General features: G+C 61.0%; 1 protein-coding gene across 1 annotated transcript in view; it reads right to left on the reverse strand.

The window, feature by feature from the left end:
- BSN (bassoon presynaptic cytomatrix protein) overlaps positions 1-16,452 on the reverse strand; it is an 89,879-nt gene that overhangs the window by 9,099 nt on the left and 64,328 nt on the right. The window contains exons 4-5 of the mRNA XM_034997001.1: positions 8,529-8,975; positions 1,501-8,139 (exon numbers count right to left, since the gene is read on the reverse strand). Coding sequence (XP_034852892.1) covers positions 1,501-8,139; positions 8,529-8,975 — 7,086 coding nt within the window. The remainder of the gene's footprint in view (positions 1-1,500; positions 8,140-8,528; positions 8,976-16,452) is intronic.

Here is a 16,452-nt window from a genome sequence, read left to right on the forward strand (position 1 = left end):
AAATAAATAAATAAATAAATAAATAAATAAATAAATAAATAAATAAATAAATTTATTTCACTTTGGGCATGGAGCCCATTGTGCGGCTTGAACTCACAGCCCTGAGATCAAGACCTGAGCTGAGATCAAGAGTCGGACGATTAACTGACTCAGCCACCCGGGCGCCCCAATAAATTTCACTTTTTGAACTCCTCACTCTATTGTTCATCTTTTGTTATTTTCGTTGCTCACCAAGAGCGCCCATCATGCCATGGCACCACACGGCTAGCCCACACTCCTGATCCCACCACCATGCTCTCTGGCCTGCACACCCCAGGGCTCTCCACTACCTAAGCTCATCACCTGCAGGACCCCACTTCGAGGCCCCACCCTCTCCTCTATGCATCACACCCAGAAAACAGGTAGACATACCTCACAATGCCTCTGGTTCCTACCCTTTTCCCCCAGGGCCATTGTGTGGTCTTTCAGCCCATCTGCCCACATTCTGCCCAGGAAGCTTTCTAAAATACCCATCTTGGGGCACCTGAGTGGTTCAGTCGGTTAAGCGTCTGCCTTCGGCTCAGGTCTTGATCTTGGGGTCCTGGGATTGAGCCCCACATCGGGCTCCCTGCTCAGTGGGGAGTCTGCTTCCCCCTCTCCCTCTGCCCCTACCCACACTCATACTCCCTCTCTCAAATAGATAAAATCTTAAAAAAAAAACAAAAACACCCACCTGGCCCTGTCTCACCTGCCTAAAACCTCCAGAGGCTCCAAGGGCCTATGAGAAAAGCCCACGCTCCTCAGCCTGGCACTCAAAATCCTTGGCATTGGGCCCTTGCAACTCCCATCTCCCCCTGCACAGCAGCCCACAGCAGGCCACCTCGCCCAGTCCCAGGGCACCGTTCAGCAACTAAAGCCACAGGCAAGGGTAGGTTTATGCTGCAGGGTTCCCTGCCTAGGGGAGCAAACAGGAGTGTAAGTGATTTATTGAGGGCCAGAGAAGGGCAGGGGACAAGATAAGACCAAGAGCACGCTGCAGCCTATTGGGATGGACCTTGAATGCTAGGCCCAGAGGTTTGGGCTTTCTGTGGGGCCATGGCAGCCGGGCCAGGGCTGGGGAGTAGGGAGCGGTCCAGCTGGTCCGTGTTGCTGATTTTCTAAGGCAACATCCACAGTAGAGGTTTGGAATGGGAGGGGCCCGGTCTGGGGTGGGGACGTGGTAGGGGCTGGAGCAGGTATGGGCCGTGAAGAGGCAGTGCTGAGGGAAGGCTGAAGTTTCCAGTGGTGTGTGGATGGGTGGCTGTGGGGGCCAGCGTGCGAGTGTGTATTTGCCCAGATGTCCTTGCCAGGCTGCAGGCTCCACCGAAAGAAGGTCCAGCCCTCATCCTCAACTCCTTCCTCTGAGCCTCTGGAGCTGGAGGTGACTCCACCACCGCCTCCCCAGGAGATACCCCTCCCTGTGGGGCCCCCAGGCTAGACAGAGACCCCTGTCCCACCCTGGACCAGCCCCTGTGCCCATACCTGGCTACCCAGTCCCCCCTGGTGCTGGTAGAGGGAGAACCTCTCTTTGGCAGACTCCTCGGCGGTGGGGCTGAGGGGCTTAGGGTCGGACAAGGACCGCTGCAGGGTCTTCATGGGGCGAGGCAGCGTCTGCTGGCGGAGAGCGCTGTCAGCCGTGAAGTGCTTCTGGGGACTCACGTGAGCCTTGTTCAGCCTCTCACTAGAAGCAAAGGAGGTGTCCAGGAGCCGGTGTGGGGACAGGGGTGAGACCGGTGAGTAGAGGACCTGGGGGGACTTGGGAGGCTGGCGGCTCACAAGCTGGGACAGGGACTCCGGGGGCAGCTGGGCCTGGTATCCAATCTCCAGGGGATCCGGCTTCTTTTTTTCGAATCTGCCCAGGGGCCCAGGGGTGACGATCTGGATGCCGGGCAGGTAGGGGCTGATGGCGGTCGGCCCTACCAGCTGTGGCCCAGCCACACCCTGGGCCTGCCCCTCGGGCTCCGTCTGGCAGGCCAGGCTCTCCCCACGCCCAGTCTTCTCTGGCGCCGAGATGTACCGGACAATCTCCACCTTGGGGTCGGTTGCGGCTGTGATGTGGATGGCCGGAGAGACCCTGGGCAGCTGGTCGGGCTCCGTCTGCACGGAGCAGTCAGTGATGGTCTGGATGCCCACGCTGCTCATGGCCTTCGCGGCAGCAGCCGCAGGGGATGACGAGGCAGCAGCATCGTGCCTGCTGTCGGAGCCGGAGTCCGAGTGGCGGGACAGACGGGACCGGCGGCGGCGCACGGGCTGCTCCCACTCAGCACTGTCCTCGTCGTCAGTCTGCACGCTGCAGTCGGCACTCCGCCGCGCCCGGCGCCGCCGGGTCAGGAGGTAGCGGCCCTCGCCCTCCTCGTCGTCCGTCTGCACGCTGCTGTCTGCGATCCTCCGGACCGCACAGGGCTCGGGGCCCGACTCCGGCTCGCAGGCATCCCGCAGGCGAGGCATGGAGTGCCGCTTCTTGATGCCGCTGCGGCCCGCCTCCCACGGCTCCTCAGTCTGCAGCGACATGTCCGACGCCGAGCTGGGGAGGCCCCGATGCAGCCCGGGCTCCCGAGGCTGCCCAGGCCCCTCTGGCCCTGCCACCGCGATGAAGGCCGTGTGGCTCAGAGGGGGCCAGTACTGGCCGTTCTGAGCCAGCTCCGGGGCAGCTGGGGGAGGCCCCCGGCCAGGTGCCTCGCAGGCCACGGGGAAGGGGGCCTTCTGCCGCTGCTTCTGTTCCTCTAGCTGCTGCTGCAGCTGCTGCTGCAGCTGCTGGATCTGCTCCAGCTGCAGGCGCTGCTGTGCTAGCTGCTCGCGCTGCAGGGCGAACTGAGCCTGCCGTTCCTCCTGCTGCTGCTGCAGCACGTGGTGCTTGATGGTCTGCAGCTCCTGCAGCTCCCGCTGCACCAGCAGCTGCTCTTCCTCGCGGTGCCGCTGCAGCTCCACGCGCTCCCGCTCCAGCTCTTCCTGCAGCCGCAGCTGCCGCAGCTTCTCCAACTCCACCCGCTCCCGCTCCAGCTGCAGCAGCTGCTCCTGCTGCTTCCGCTGCCGCTCCTCCTGCGCGGCGTCCTCCTTCTCCAGCCCGGGCCGGCCGAGGGCCCCGCTGCTGCCCCCAGGAGCAGCATCTACGGGAGGCTTCTGGCCAGCCAGCGGCGCTGGGGCCGGGGCTGGGGCTGGGGCTGCTAGGGCCTCCTTGGCGGCAGCAGGGGTGGCTGTGGCGAGAGGCTCTTCCCGAACCGCCCCTGCAGGCAGCTCTGGCCTTGGTGGGCCCCCAGCCCCCGGGGCCTTGGCAGCAGCGGGTTTGCCCAGGTAGACAGGACCCTCAGCAGGTGGAACACTGGAAGCAGTGGGGAATCTGCTTGGTGCAGGATATCGGTACAGCCCCGTGGGCCCAAGAGGTATCCGGGGGGCAATCACGGGCATGCGCGTCAGGCTGGTGAGCGGCACGGCTGTGACTCCGCCGGACACGTAAGGCCTGTACATGCCGCGGCGCACCATGGGCCGCAGTACCGAGGCGGGCTGGGTGGTTATGGGCAGTGTGGCAGCAATTGGAGTGTTGATAGTTGAGTAGATCATGCCGTCGGCGGCGCGCACGGTGGCTGTGGATGGCAGCAGCTGTCTGATTGCCGTTCCCTGGCCGACCGGAGGCCGGTACTGGGCCAGGTTCCCAGGACCTGGGTGGCCCTCTGGGAAGGTGGGGTTGCCAAGGAGGCCGGGTCTGAGGGGAGCCAGACCCTGGGGGGCGCTGAGCCCAGGCCCGGGCTGAGGCTGATACTGCATGAGGTCAGGGCCACCGCCACCGCTGCCATGCCGCCCTCCATACTGGTCCATGGAGTTGAGGGCAGCACACATGCGGCTGATCTCGCGGGCGGTGGTGGCACTGTACTGGGCCAGGCTGGCCTCCTGGAAGCCAGCGGCATCTCCCCGCGGGCCATACCTGTGGTCTGAGTAGATGTTTGACACTGAACTGTAGCGCCGCATGGGAAGCGGGGGAGTCCAAACGTCCGTGGGATGACGCAGGTCTGTGTATGAGCCATACTGCAAGCCCTGCCCAAGGTAGCGTCCATCCACGAAGCCCAGGCTGTAGGAGTGCTTCAGCGAGCTGAGATCCACAGCGGAGTCTCGTCCAGGGCCCTGGAAGAGCTGCCCAATCCTGTGCGCGTGGTAGTTGAGGCCAGCCTCAGCCAAATTGGTGTCAGACATGGAGGAGTATAGCCTGCCGTGGAGGCCCTGTGGGTAGGGCCTCTGCTCCTCGTGGGGCCCAGGCCCCGCTACCCCCTGTGCCCGGTAGCTGGGGGGCTCAGGAGGCTCAGGGTCCCGGGGACTGTAGAAGGGGCCGCCGCTTTGGCCGGGTGGGGCAATGTCCGCCACACTCTTCTCAGGTGCGCTGGGCGTGGGGTGGAAGGTGCCCGTGCAGCTACTGCCAAAGGGCAACTTGTAGACCATGTCACAGCACGCCATCTGGCTCTCAGGCCTCATCCCGGTGAGGTCCAGGGCACCTGCGGGCTCCTCCGGGAGCAGTGTGGTCACAGTGCCTGCCGTGCCCTCTCCCATCTGCACCACCACTGTGTGTGGCTTCCTGGCACCGGGCATAGCGTGTGACCGCAGCTCTGCGGGGGCAGCCCGGTGGGGTTCAGCGCCCGGCTCTGGCACTGGACCTGATTTGAGGCCAACACTCTGGGCAGTGCCCATCTGAGTGATTAAAACGTCCCTTCTGGCTAGAGGGGCTACCTGGTTGGGCAGGTTATACCTGGCAAACTTGGGCTCCCTAGGTCTTCCACGGGGCCCACCTCGGTACGGGGCTGTCTGGACAGCCTGCTCTACCTGCTTGACCTGGGCCAGACACACGGGGCTACCCGCACCCTGGCCAAAGTCAAGCCGGCTCTGGAAGGGGTCTCCATAGACCACAGGCTGCTTTTGCTGAGCCATGAGCACAGATGAGGCCATGGTGATGCTCATGGTGGTGGAGGTGCTGAGGAAGGCATGGGTCTGCTCCTGGGCGTTGAGGTTGATGACCAAAGGCTGCACAGCAGTCGACTGCCGTCCTGGGATTGGATCCAGGGCAAGGCCATACTTCCTTGCTTCCACGGCAAGAGAGGTCAGGTCCATGCCCTGGTCAGTAAGGATGATGGGTGTGGGCTTGACAGCTGTGCGAAGGTCTACCACAGCACTGCCCGGAGGTCTGGGGCCTGGCTCCACCCTAGACGTTCCCGGGACAGAGGAGATCCGGCACAGGGAGATGTTCTCAGCAGGGAGGGCGCCCCAGCCATATACTGCCAAGGGCCCATCCGCACCAGCGCCGGGTGCCCGGGGGAAGCCAGGTGGCCCGGGCGGCTCCGGGGGCAGCTGGGACGCACTGGGAGGTGTCGTCTGGCTGTAGCTGTGGGTGGTGGGCGAACACACTGGGGAGGTGGAGGCACTAGCATGTACCATTCTGGTCTGGCCGGAGGCGTCTGATGCTAAAGTGATGACCATAAAGGGGGCCTCCCGAGAGGACTGCTGCCACACCAGGCGAGGTGTGCTAGGTCGGTGTGGCGTTTGTGTGCCCTGAGCCACCATGGGTGCTGGGGTCAGGGCACCAGGGCTCCGAGGCATGTCCAAGGCCGGGGTCGGGCTTGGCGTCTGTGTAGAGAACTCGGCTGTGGCCCTTGGGCCCAGCTTACCAGGGGAGAACGTGGGACTCTCTGAGGGAGAAGATGGAGAGAGAGGTGGGCTAGAGCCCGTGAAGTAGGCATAGCCCCGGGAGGCCTTGTGGGGGCCGCTCTCCCCGTCACTCACACTCAGGGGCTTGTCTCTGGCAACCCGTCCACTGGCAGTGGGGCCGCTGAGGGCCGCGGGTAGCTCCTCAGTTTGGGACCCATAGTTTGCAGTGGCTGGGCTCTGTCCGTAGCTACGGCCTACGGAAGATGGTGAAGGGCTGCGCTCAGAGCCTGCTGGGGAGGTGGGAGTCACGTAACCTCGTGACAGGCTGGCGGGACAAGGAGCCACGGCTGTGGTGCCCGGGGTGCCAGGGCCCTGGGAGAAAGATACGCCTACCTCCTTGGAGGCAGAGCTGGGGGATGCAGGGGAGCTGTGAAGCTTGAGAGGGTCCTGAGGCTCCTTTGCAAAATGCTGAGTAACGCGGACATCAGGAATGACTCGGCCACCACTACTGTCTGAGGAGGTGGAGGTGGAGAAGGACACGGGGGCGGCGAGCTGGGTGGGACTGGTGCCAGGCGTGAGTGGGCCGCCATTCTGCTTCATTGGGTCCATGTACGCACTGTCGGCATTCAGAAACTGCTTCTCCTTCTTCTTGTCCTCGGCGAAGGCCAGGTCCCGGGAGGAGGCCTGCCGCATGCGGGCAATGCTCTGTGACGTCTGAAGGATCTCCTCGTACACGGCGGCCCCCAGGCTGGCCGGTGTGCCCTCGGGGGCAGGCTGCGCAGCCCGGCCATAGTCTTGGTCGGGGGTGTCCTGGTACTCAAAGGCGCCCTGGCTCCGGGGGCCGGGGGGCTGAGAGGGGCCGCCTGCCACCTGCCCCTGCTGCCGCTGGAGCAGCTCGGCCTTGCGCATCATCTCCTCATAGGCCTCTTCCGCGCTTTTGAGGGGCCGGCCCGCGCCGGGAGTGGCCGCGCTGCCCGAGGGCGTCTCCGTTGGCGAGTAGAGGGACATGAAGGTGGGCAGGTTGTACTCACTGCCCGACTTGTAGAGCCGGCTGGGGCCACCGTCCAGGGCTTCGGCCTCTGAGTCGAGGGAAGGGGAGGGCGAGTACTCGGAGCAGGAGGAGCGATGGAGCTCCTCCATCTCGGCCGCCTGCCTCAGCTCCTCCGTTGGGGAGGCATCCTCGATGGGTGACAGGTTGCTCGGGGGAGTCTTGGAGCGCTCACGCCGCCGCTGGGCCCGCAGCTCTTCCTTGTCTCGCCGCGTCTTGCGGGCAGTGCTGCGGATGCGCTGCTGCTCTACCTCCCGCATCTTCTCCTGCTCCCGCAGCAGCTCCTCCTCCTCCCGCAGCTCCTCCTCCTCCGAGGAGTCCTCGATGGTGGGCAGCAGGGGCCCGTGGGAGCGGTGCCGGGCCTTGCGCTGCTGCTTTGCTTCCTCCAGCCGCTGCCGGCGGCTGGGGCTGCTGTCGCTGTCCTCCTCCAGTGAGGACAGGGAGGTGGGAGAGGTGCCGGAAGTGTAGCTGGGCGTGGAGGCCGGCAGCGTGGAGGAGTGCTCCCCGCGGGAGCGGTCCTCAGGCGAGCCCGTCAGGCTCTCCATCTCCAGCTCGGGCTCCCGCTCCAGGCTGGGGTCAGGGCCTTGGCCCAGGTCCAGCTCGTGGCCATAGCTGCCCGTGCTGTTGAGCTCAATGGTCTTAAAGCGGCGCAGCCCCCCCTGCAGGGCCCCGGTGCTGTCGCCGGCCTCGGCTGGGCCTCCCTCAGGGAGCAGCTCCTCGTAGCCCGTGGTGGCATTGTGCGGCAGACGTCTCTTCGGCGGAGCCGCTGGGTCTTGGCTGGGCTCGGGCCGGGGCCTGGGGCCGCCCTTCTGGGCGCTAGGTTTGGCCAGGCCGTGGCCGGAGGCGGTGGCGTCCTCCTCTTCCAGGTTGTCTTCCTCGGCGCTCATCTCCAGTATCTGCCGTCGCATGAACTCCTCGTCAGTCAGTTCTGCGGCCCGGGCTGGGGGCTGGGGTGGGAGAGGGGACAAGCCACCCTCACTGCTGTCCTCCACGTAGTTGTGTCTCAGCTGGCTGCCGAAGTCGTCTGAGGACTCGGCTGTGTCCTGATGCTCCCTCTGGTGCCCCCACTCCAGGGAGTCTTCCTCTTCCTCCAGGATATCCTCCAGCTCCTCGTCGGAGTCATAGGCCTCGGGCATGATGGACAAGGAGTGGGGCCTCCGCTTCTGCTCGTCCCTACGGCTCCTGGGCGGCTTGCTCGGCTCGCCCCTGGGGGCCGGGCCCTGGGCCTCCAGCGAAGGTCGCATGCTGCTCCCCACCTTGTGGAGCTCGGAGGGGCTGGGCGGGCGAGGCCCTGTCACCCCCGCGCTGTCCAGCTGCTCCACCTCCTGCTGTACGACGCCTGTGATCTCGCTCTGGGAGCTGGAGATGCCGTCGGAGGAGTAGCCTGTGTCGCTGAGGCTCTGTGGGCTCCGGGACGGGTCCTGAGAGTACGGCTTGCCCACCAGCTCCTGCAGCAGGGTGAGAAGCAGACACTTGCCTCCCTGTGGCAGACAGCTCGCTGGGGAAGCCCGAGCAAGGGGCCCTCCACTGCCCAGGGGATCATGGCCCACCGTCCTCCATTTCTCTGGCCTTGGAAACCCCAAGCACCCTCAAAGAGAAGTTTCTCAAAGAGAAGCTTTATTAGATCAAATGGGAGCAAAACCCACCAAAGTATTCAACCACGTGCCAGACACAGGGCTAGCCTAGAACTCACAGGCCCACCAGGGCCTCATCCAGGCATCCCTTACCTCCTCCGCGGCCCCAAGGGGCCTGTCCCAGGCCTACGTCCCAGAGAACCAAGCCTTTCCCTAGACCGTCCCACCTGAGAGCTAGGGTCCCAGAAGTGAGTGAGACTGACCTCTGACTCCCCACCCTTGGGGGCTTCTGGAACGGCCCTGACGACAGGGGTGGCAGGTTCAGTCCTCCGGGGCCCTGTCTTTCCTTTGGGAGTCCCAGGGGGTAGGGTAGTCTCTGGAGGTGGTTTCGGCCCAGGCTCGGCTTTAGCTGGGATTCCTGTCTTCTTTTCCTGGGCACCACTCAGGGTCCTGCTGGGTTCAGAAGCCCTGAGGGGCTTAGCCTGGGGGCTGGCCTTGGTGGGCAGGGGACTGGCCTTGGCAGGCGGGGGGCCTGATGGCTGGGCCGGCCCCTGTGGCCCTTTCTGCTTCGGAGGGGCTGCTCCAGGTGCCCGGAGAGGGGCCCCTGCAGGGGGCTGTTGAGAGGTGGGCAGCGGCAGGGGCGTCGGCTCTCCCAGGCTTCCCTCTAGCAGCCGCTTAGTTTGGCAGTTCAGGCAGAGCCACTCGGTTTTCTGTAAGGAAATGGGAGGGGAGGGGATTGATGAAAATCACAAAGACCCTAAAGTACTCAAAGAATGTTTCCATGACTATTTCTGTAATCGTAAGCAGGACAGCTTCTAAAGCATGACACCGAAGCAAGCTTTTTCACCTGGCCAGAAAAGGAGACCTGCGGGGGAGGGGAGGCTACAGGTAGCCCGTGAGTCTGGGGAAGAGGGGGAACTGGGGCAGAGTCCAGCAGCCCAGAGCCCCTGCAAACCAGGAGTGGCCTCAGACCCCATCCTTCCCCACACCCTTCCTAAGTAAGGGCTGTGCTGGGAGGCTGCAGACTCCTGGGGCCAGGGGAGGCTGTCTGGGAGAAGCCCTGCTGGGAGGATGGGGCTGAGCAGTTCCCTCTGCCCACACCCCCCAGCCCAAGTCTCCCTGTCCAAGGTCAGCAAAGACCCTCAGGTGGAAGCCTCCTCCTGCCCCCAGGGCTCTGGACTATTCCTCCGATGGGGACTGTGCACTCCCCCTGCCGCACTGAGGCCAGGGGCCCTGCTTCCTCCAGAGCTGGGTGGGGACCGAACCCTCAACCATCAGTCCACCACTCTGAGGGTCATCCCCCCGTCAGGCTCAGTGCTGGGGGCTGGAGACACAGCCAGGACGAAGACAGACACCGGGGGTGCTGGCAGGAAGCGTTCCTGGAGTCCACAGACCCAAACTGGTCATCCAAGTGTGACATGGATATCAGTGGTGAAGTTCCTAGAACACCAGAAACCAAGTCTGATTCCCCCGGCTCCAGCTGTCTGCACAGGGGTGAGGTCTGAGCATCCTAGGCCCTGAGGGGCTGATTCCTGTAGCCGGTCAGGGGCTGATAGGGCCATGTCTCCCAGGAACTTCCTCCCAGCTTCACGGTCAGACACTGTCAGAGCCAGGACTCCTCTTGCCAAGACTGGAGGCCCTACCATGGCCCAGAGGGGGTGAGGTGGGAAAGAGGGTAACCACACACCCGTGCCTGCTCTCACACCAGAGGAGGGGGCAGAGACTTCCTGCTGCTCCTCATCCCATGTGCCCAGACACTTAGGATCCCACCAGCAGCTTGGCCACTTGGCTGGGCCATTAAGGAGAAACACAAGACACAGAACCACAGGATCACAGAGCCAGGAGCCAGGGCAGGGAGGTGGCCCTTGGCCCTCGCCAGCCCAAAGTGGGCGGGCAGCCTCGGCACCCTTACCTCGCACATTGCCCTGAGCCCATGTCAGACCCCAGCCTGCCTGGCAGATCCTTGGAAGCATGGTGCCCCCAGAGTGCCTGCCCGCAGCCTGGCATCCCCAGGCCACCGTGGCAGATGGCACGTCAATGATTCTGCCCCGGTGTCCTGTCCACGGGGCTACATATCACATCTCTGGCCTGGGCCCCAGCAGAGGCCAGGCCAGGCAAGTGGCAGGCCCCTGGTGTATGTTGAGGGATAGGCCTGGTCCACGGCCTTGTTACTCTGGGCCTTGAGGTCGTTCCCTGAGACTGGAGCTCTGACTCTGCCCTGAAGCCCAATCCCATGCACAGGTCCTGAGCAGAGGCGCCCAGTGATGGAGGGTGACCCTTCACAAGTCCTAGGTGTCCTCACCCCGTTCCCTGGAGGGTTTGGCCTTAGCACCACTACTGACCCCCATGGACCCTGTCTGATCCTCTATGTATCCCTGACACAAACCCCTAGGAAGCAATGGGTGCTGGCTACTTGCTGGGTCTTGGGCTCACTTGGCCTGGTCTCCCCTAGAGGTGCCTGGGGAGAATGCTAGCTAGACAGGCTGAGCCCAGGCCCTGAGAGAGATGGGGCATGGAAGAGTACGGAGCCTGAGCCTGAAATCCTGCCCACGTGCCTCTGACGTCAGCTGGGGACACAATGGAAATCCCTCCAAGGTCAGAGGACTCTGAGATGACAAAGAGACCCTGGCGAGGTGAGAGGGGTGTAGGCAGAGGCCAAGAGAATTCTGGAAGTGAGAAAAGCCCCAGGATCAGCAAGATGGGGTGAGGATCAGGGCCCAGATGGGGGGCGGGGGGACTGGCCTATGGCAATATTCTCCTGATTCCACTTTGAGTCCCTGCACACAGCCATTCCAGGTTAAGCCTCTCGAGGTTAGGTCATCTGGCCTGGCTCACCCTGGTGGCTTCGCAAACCTCTGACCCCTATCTCTGGCCTGCAGACCCCACCCCAGAAGCAACAGTCTCCAGTGAAGCAAGGGCACCTTGGAAGGATGGTCTGAACGGAGGAGACAGACCTCATGCCGGGGGCTCAGGGCCAGCGCATGCAGCAGCCTGCTTACCTAAGCCTAGAGGCCCAGCCCTCAGCAGAGCATGTCACTTGTCACACGCTCCCCAGGGTTTTGTTCCTTCCCACGCTATTCACGGAGGCCACCAGGCTGCAGAAGGGGCTGCCCAGTTGGCCCTGTTGCTCTTGGCTCCGCTATAGCAGTCAGCCAGGAAGGGAGGGAAGGCAGGCAGGGGGAGGCATGTGAGGTAAGGGCTAAAAATAAACACCTGACCTGGCTGCTGGAGGCCCTTCCCCAGCTCTCTGGAGGTTGGGGGGTGGGGAGAAGGTTACAGAGCGCTGGGGCCTGGAGGGGCAGAGCCTGAGGAGCCCTGGCCCCAGACCTAAGTCTTCTGGGGAATGGGGATGGGGTGGGAGGCAGGCCATGGGGAGGCTCTGTGCCTGGGGGTTGGAATAGAGGTCCTGATTTCTTTAAAATTCCCTCAGCTCTGATCTCTGCCCAGTATAGCAGGCCCACCCCGCTCCACCCCTGCTTATTCATTCCATTATTCTACTCCTTCATTTGTTCATTCATGCTCCCCTTTAGGGCTTATTCCCTTATTCATTCATTCACTCTCCCCTTAAGGGTTTATTCCCTCATTCATTCATTCACTTGCACACCCTCTCCTACACTCTTCTGTCCCAGCCCCAGCCTCCAGGGAGCTGCTGCCTGTTTCCCCTTTGCCTGTCCCCCTTGGCAAGTGGGCAGGGGATGATCTGGGACCTGGGAATGGACAGTGGGCGGCCTGATGGCCATTTCTGCCTTATCTCCCTCGGTCCAGTTCCTTTCTGGGGGCAGGAAGGTCGCAACGCCCCAGGGCAATCACCACCTCATGGTGGGAGGTGGGGTCAGGGTGAGGAAGGGGAAGCAAGTTGTCCGAGAGTTGGTGGAGCACCCCCACAGGCGGACGAGCCCAGCTGCCTTCCAGGACCACTGGCTACTGTGACTCAAGGGCCAAGGTTGCCTGGCGAGGCTGCAGTGGACGTTGGGCATCCTCCTTGCACTGCCTGCCATGGTCTGAATGACCCCGCAGAACACAATCTCTGTGTATATGGAGCTGGCCTGTGTCAATCTGATTACAGTGACACCAGGCTGACCAACACCCCACGGCCGGCTGCTGGGCCCAACATATCCCCATCCCCAGCTTCACTGTCAGACAACAGGCAGCAGATGAGAAATCCAGAGAAGGGATGTCCTGACTTAAAGAGCCCGAGACTCAGCCATTGGACTCCGGGCATGACCGTCACTGGGGCTACTGTTCTCCTGATGCTGCGACCCCGTCCCTCCCCGTCCCTGGACATGCTTAAGCTTCTCCTTTCTGGGCCTCTCCTCCAAGAAGAGGAATCCTCCCTGATATCCCCAACATGCACCTTTCTGGCGGGGCTGTGCTCTCCTCACTCTCTAGTACCAAATGTGTCCGTTCCCCATGGGGCATCCCTCATGAGACCAGGGTCTTGCACTGGTCACAGGGTTGATTGACACCCAGATAGTTGGGGGCCGGTAGGGACTCTTTCTTCCTCGCACGGAGACTCTCTGTTAGGACACTGGTTCCAATCTCCTGGCTGTGTGCTGGACCTTACCTAAGTACCTGAAGTATAGCATCTCAGTTGGTTCTCCCAGAAACCTCCATTCCACATGGAGGAGACAGGGCTCCCTGAGATCATGATCCCCAGAGGCAGCTGCTGGCCTCAGCCTCTGCCTCAGATAAGCCCAGGCCAGCCCCGCATATCACAGGCACCAGGCCCTTTGCCCAAGGAGGCCCGACTTCTCAAGGGTATGGCTGGTATTTTGGCAATTATAATAAGATCAGAAACTGGTGATGTTACTATAACATTTCCAATTCCACTAATTTCTTCACAAACTCTATTTTTAACTAAAAGCCAATTAAAAATTAAGCCAGAGGGTACTATTATCCTTCAGAAAGATAAGTAGGTAAAAAATTTGGAATCAACAACTCTTAATTATGAAATGACTCACTAAATAGCACTATGGTTATTATTTTTTTCCAGAGGAAATTTCAGAGGGAAAAGGGATCTAGCTCTACTGCTTCCTTCATTGTATGCTCTGGACTCCCTATCTAGAAAGAAGGTAAAAGGTTTTACAGCTCCGAGATGTTGAGGAAAATTCCCAACCCAACAGCCCAGACAGTTGGCTCTGGTCTCGGGTGGAGCCACAGCAGGTCTAACAGACAAGTGGGGAGCTAGCAGTGGGGCCTCCCTGGTCTATCCCTCCCTCAAGCCCCCAGCCTACACAGACAGGGGTCCCTCTGCCTCACACTAGGCCCAGAGACAGCACAGTCATCCCGGGCCTGGCGGGCTGGCACTCATTAGCTAGGTGTGGGAGAGACAGCCAGAGCAGACCTACCCCTACCTGCTGGCCCTGCCACCTCACTCCCAAGGCACGATGTGTCTAGGACACCTGCTGAGAAATCAGGAGCCTCTCACCAAAACACGCAAGTAGGTCACAGGGAAGCACACAATTGCTCTGAATATCCAGTGGCCATTTGCCGAGGTGAGATCAAAAACGGCCCGTGGCCTGGTTACAGTGAAGAAAAGCAGCAATGGTGGTGGGAACCACAGGAGGGAGGCATCGTGACTGCCCACCCACACCTTCCCCAGGAACCCCCTGGAGATAGCAGCATTAACAAGCAGAGCCATGGGGCACCTGGGTGGCTCAGTCGGTTAAGTATCTGACTCTTAGTCTCAGCTCAGGTCACGATCTCAGGGTTGTGAGTTCAAGCCCCGCATTGGGCTCCACGATGGGCATGGAGGCTACTAAGCAAAAAAGGAAAGGAGAGGAAAGAGAAAGAAAGAAAGAAAGAAAGAAAGGAAGAAAGGAAGAAAGGAAGAAAGGAAGAAAGGAAGAAAGGAAGAAAGAAAGAAAGAAAGGAGAAAGAAAGGAGAAAGGAAGAAAGGAAGAAAGGAAGAAAGGAAGAAAGGAAGAAAGAAAAGAAAGAAAGAAAGAAAGAAAGAAAGAAAGAAAGAAAGAAAGAAAGAAAGAAAGAAAGAAAGAAAGGAAATGAAGCAGAGCCGTGAGGAGAAAGGAGCCGGAGAAGCTGGGCTACCCTGACTATTAGGAGCAAGAGGCAAGGAAGCAGCGGCCTCAGGGTGGGGAGAAGCCAGGACCAGGACACCCAGCAGCTCTGTGGTCAGGCCCATGGAACCCATCAGATCCTGCGATGGCAAGGCTGGTTCTGGCCAAGGAGGTGGCAGTGGCGCAGGACATGGAGACAGCAGGACACCCGGGACAATTTTCTTCAACATCTCGGAGCTGTAACACCTTTTACCTTCTTCTTTCTAGACAGGGAGTCCAGAGCATACAATGAAGGAAGCAGTAGAACTAGATCCCATTTCCCTTGGAAATTTCCTCTGAAAAAACAACCTGAGGAGGGGGCGATGTCGGCTATCAAGAAGCAGAAGCTCCGGAGTCCAGGAAGGTGACACCCAAGCAGCTAGTGAGAGGCTCGGATCAGAAGCCAGATGCTCATCCAGAGTCAGCATGTGACTGAGACATGTTTGGGCAGAATCAGCGCTTTCCCTGGCCTGGCCCAGGGGCTGCTGAAAGGAGCTGTCAGGAACGTTTACACTCCTGGGCAGAGACCGTTTTCCCCCTTCCTCTGTGCATGTCCTGCTGAATGAGGACATGTGGGCCAGGAGGTCTCTCCAGGACAAGGGGCCCCCGGGCTGGGCCAGCTCAGCCATCCAACAGGGCTCACAGTCCCTTAGTGTCAGGGCGTCCCACTCAAGTGGCAGTGAGTGTTACCAGGCAGTCTCTGGACGGGGGCTCCTCTGGCTCTGTGGTGGCCCCTTGGTGCCCCCTCCCCACCCCAGCCAGCCAGGCCAGCTGTCCTCCAGTGAGCCACTGGATCTAGGGATTAAGAGGTGGCAGTATGGGGCCTAGAGGGCCACATGGTCCTCATCTGAGGAGGTCACTTGTCTTCATTAGAGCTGCCTCTTTCTGCGTGTTGGAAAAGCAGAGTCGGACAGCCAAAGCCGTCTCCCTTATCACAATGGGCTGCTCCAATGGAGGCCTGACCCAAGGCAAGTCAGAACAAGGTGCCGAGGCTCCCCTGCCCCACCACTGACCATGCACGGCTCAGCCTAGAAGCCCCAAGGGTGGCTGCCCATGTGCAGGAGGAAGGGCTTTGGCTTGACCATCTCCTGATGTGACACAGCTGGGGATGCATCCGCCTGTCAAGATGAGCCAATCGCTCATCTTGCCCCTTAGGATCCTCCATGGAACGGGACACACAAGTTATGACCAAGGCAGGCAAGGTAGGGTTGACATAGATGGCCCTGGGCAGGGCAGAGTTAGTAAGGGGAGGTGCAGAAGCAGCCTCCGGGTCCAGGCTGATCCAGCTCTGCCCAGGAACCTCTGTACCTCCTGAGCCTGCCAGGCTGGGCTCGGAGCTTTGAGAGAACACTGGGCCTCCTGTTCTTTTCCACCCAGCTCTGCACAGTGCTCAGAACCCTTCCCGGGACCAAGGACGCAGAGACAGGCCCCAACCCCAGAACTCCCTCAAACTTCCCTATGGGTAAGAAGAACATCTCTGAGCATCCCCACAAGCAGCCCCAGGGAGAACCAGGCCCAGCCAAAGGAAAATATGTGGCCCAAAGACTATGGCTTTGACAAGCGGGCATCAATATCTGTAACCTCAGAGGACGGGATGGAGGGAGGATGCTCCCTGGTAGGCTGGAGCCCGGGCAATGGGGCACAGCCTTCTGCCTAACAACCCTTCAGTGCCCTGTGCGGCTCAGACTGCGGGCAGGACAGGACCTCAGGCTCTTCCTACCCGAGCAGGGGAGATTAGCATCTTTCCTCAGGCCAGGCCCAGGGGAGCTGGGAATGGGGCGGCCAGTTCAGGCTTCCCAAGCCTGGCGACCTCTGGGACTGGCCCCGGGGCACCAGTCAGCCAGTCAGAGGCAGGGGGCACCATTCCCCCTTGCGCTGTGCCAGTCAGTTTTCTTTTTTTTTTTTTTAAAGATTTTATTTATTTATTTGACAGAGAAAGACACAGCGAGAGAGGGAACACAAACGGGGAGTGGGAGAGGGAGAAGCAGACTCCCTGCCAAGCAGGGAGCCCGATGCGGGACTCGATCCCGGGACTCCAGGATCATGACCTGAGCCGAAGGCAGTCGCCTAACCAACTGAGCCACCCAGGCGCCCGCCAGTCAGTTTTCTGAGTGGAACAAGCACGGGGCAG

This window comes from Mirounga leonina, unplaced genomic scaffold, assembly GCF_011800145.1.
Source record: "Mirounga leonina isolate KUSES-001 unplaced genomic scaffold, KU_Mleo_1.0 Mir_94, whole genome shotgun sequence".
NCBI lineage: Eukaryota > Metazoa > Chordata > Mammalia > Carnivora > Phocidae > Mirounga > Mirounga leonina.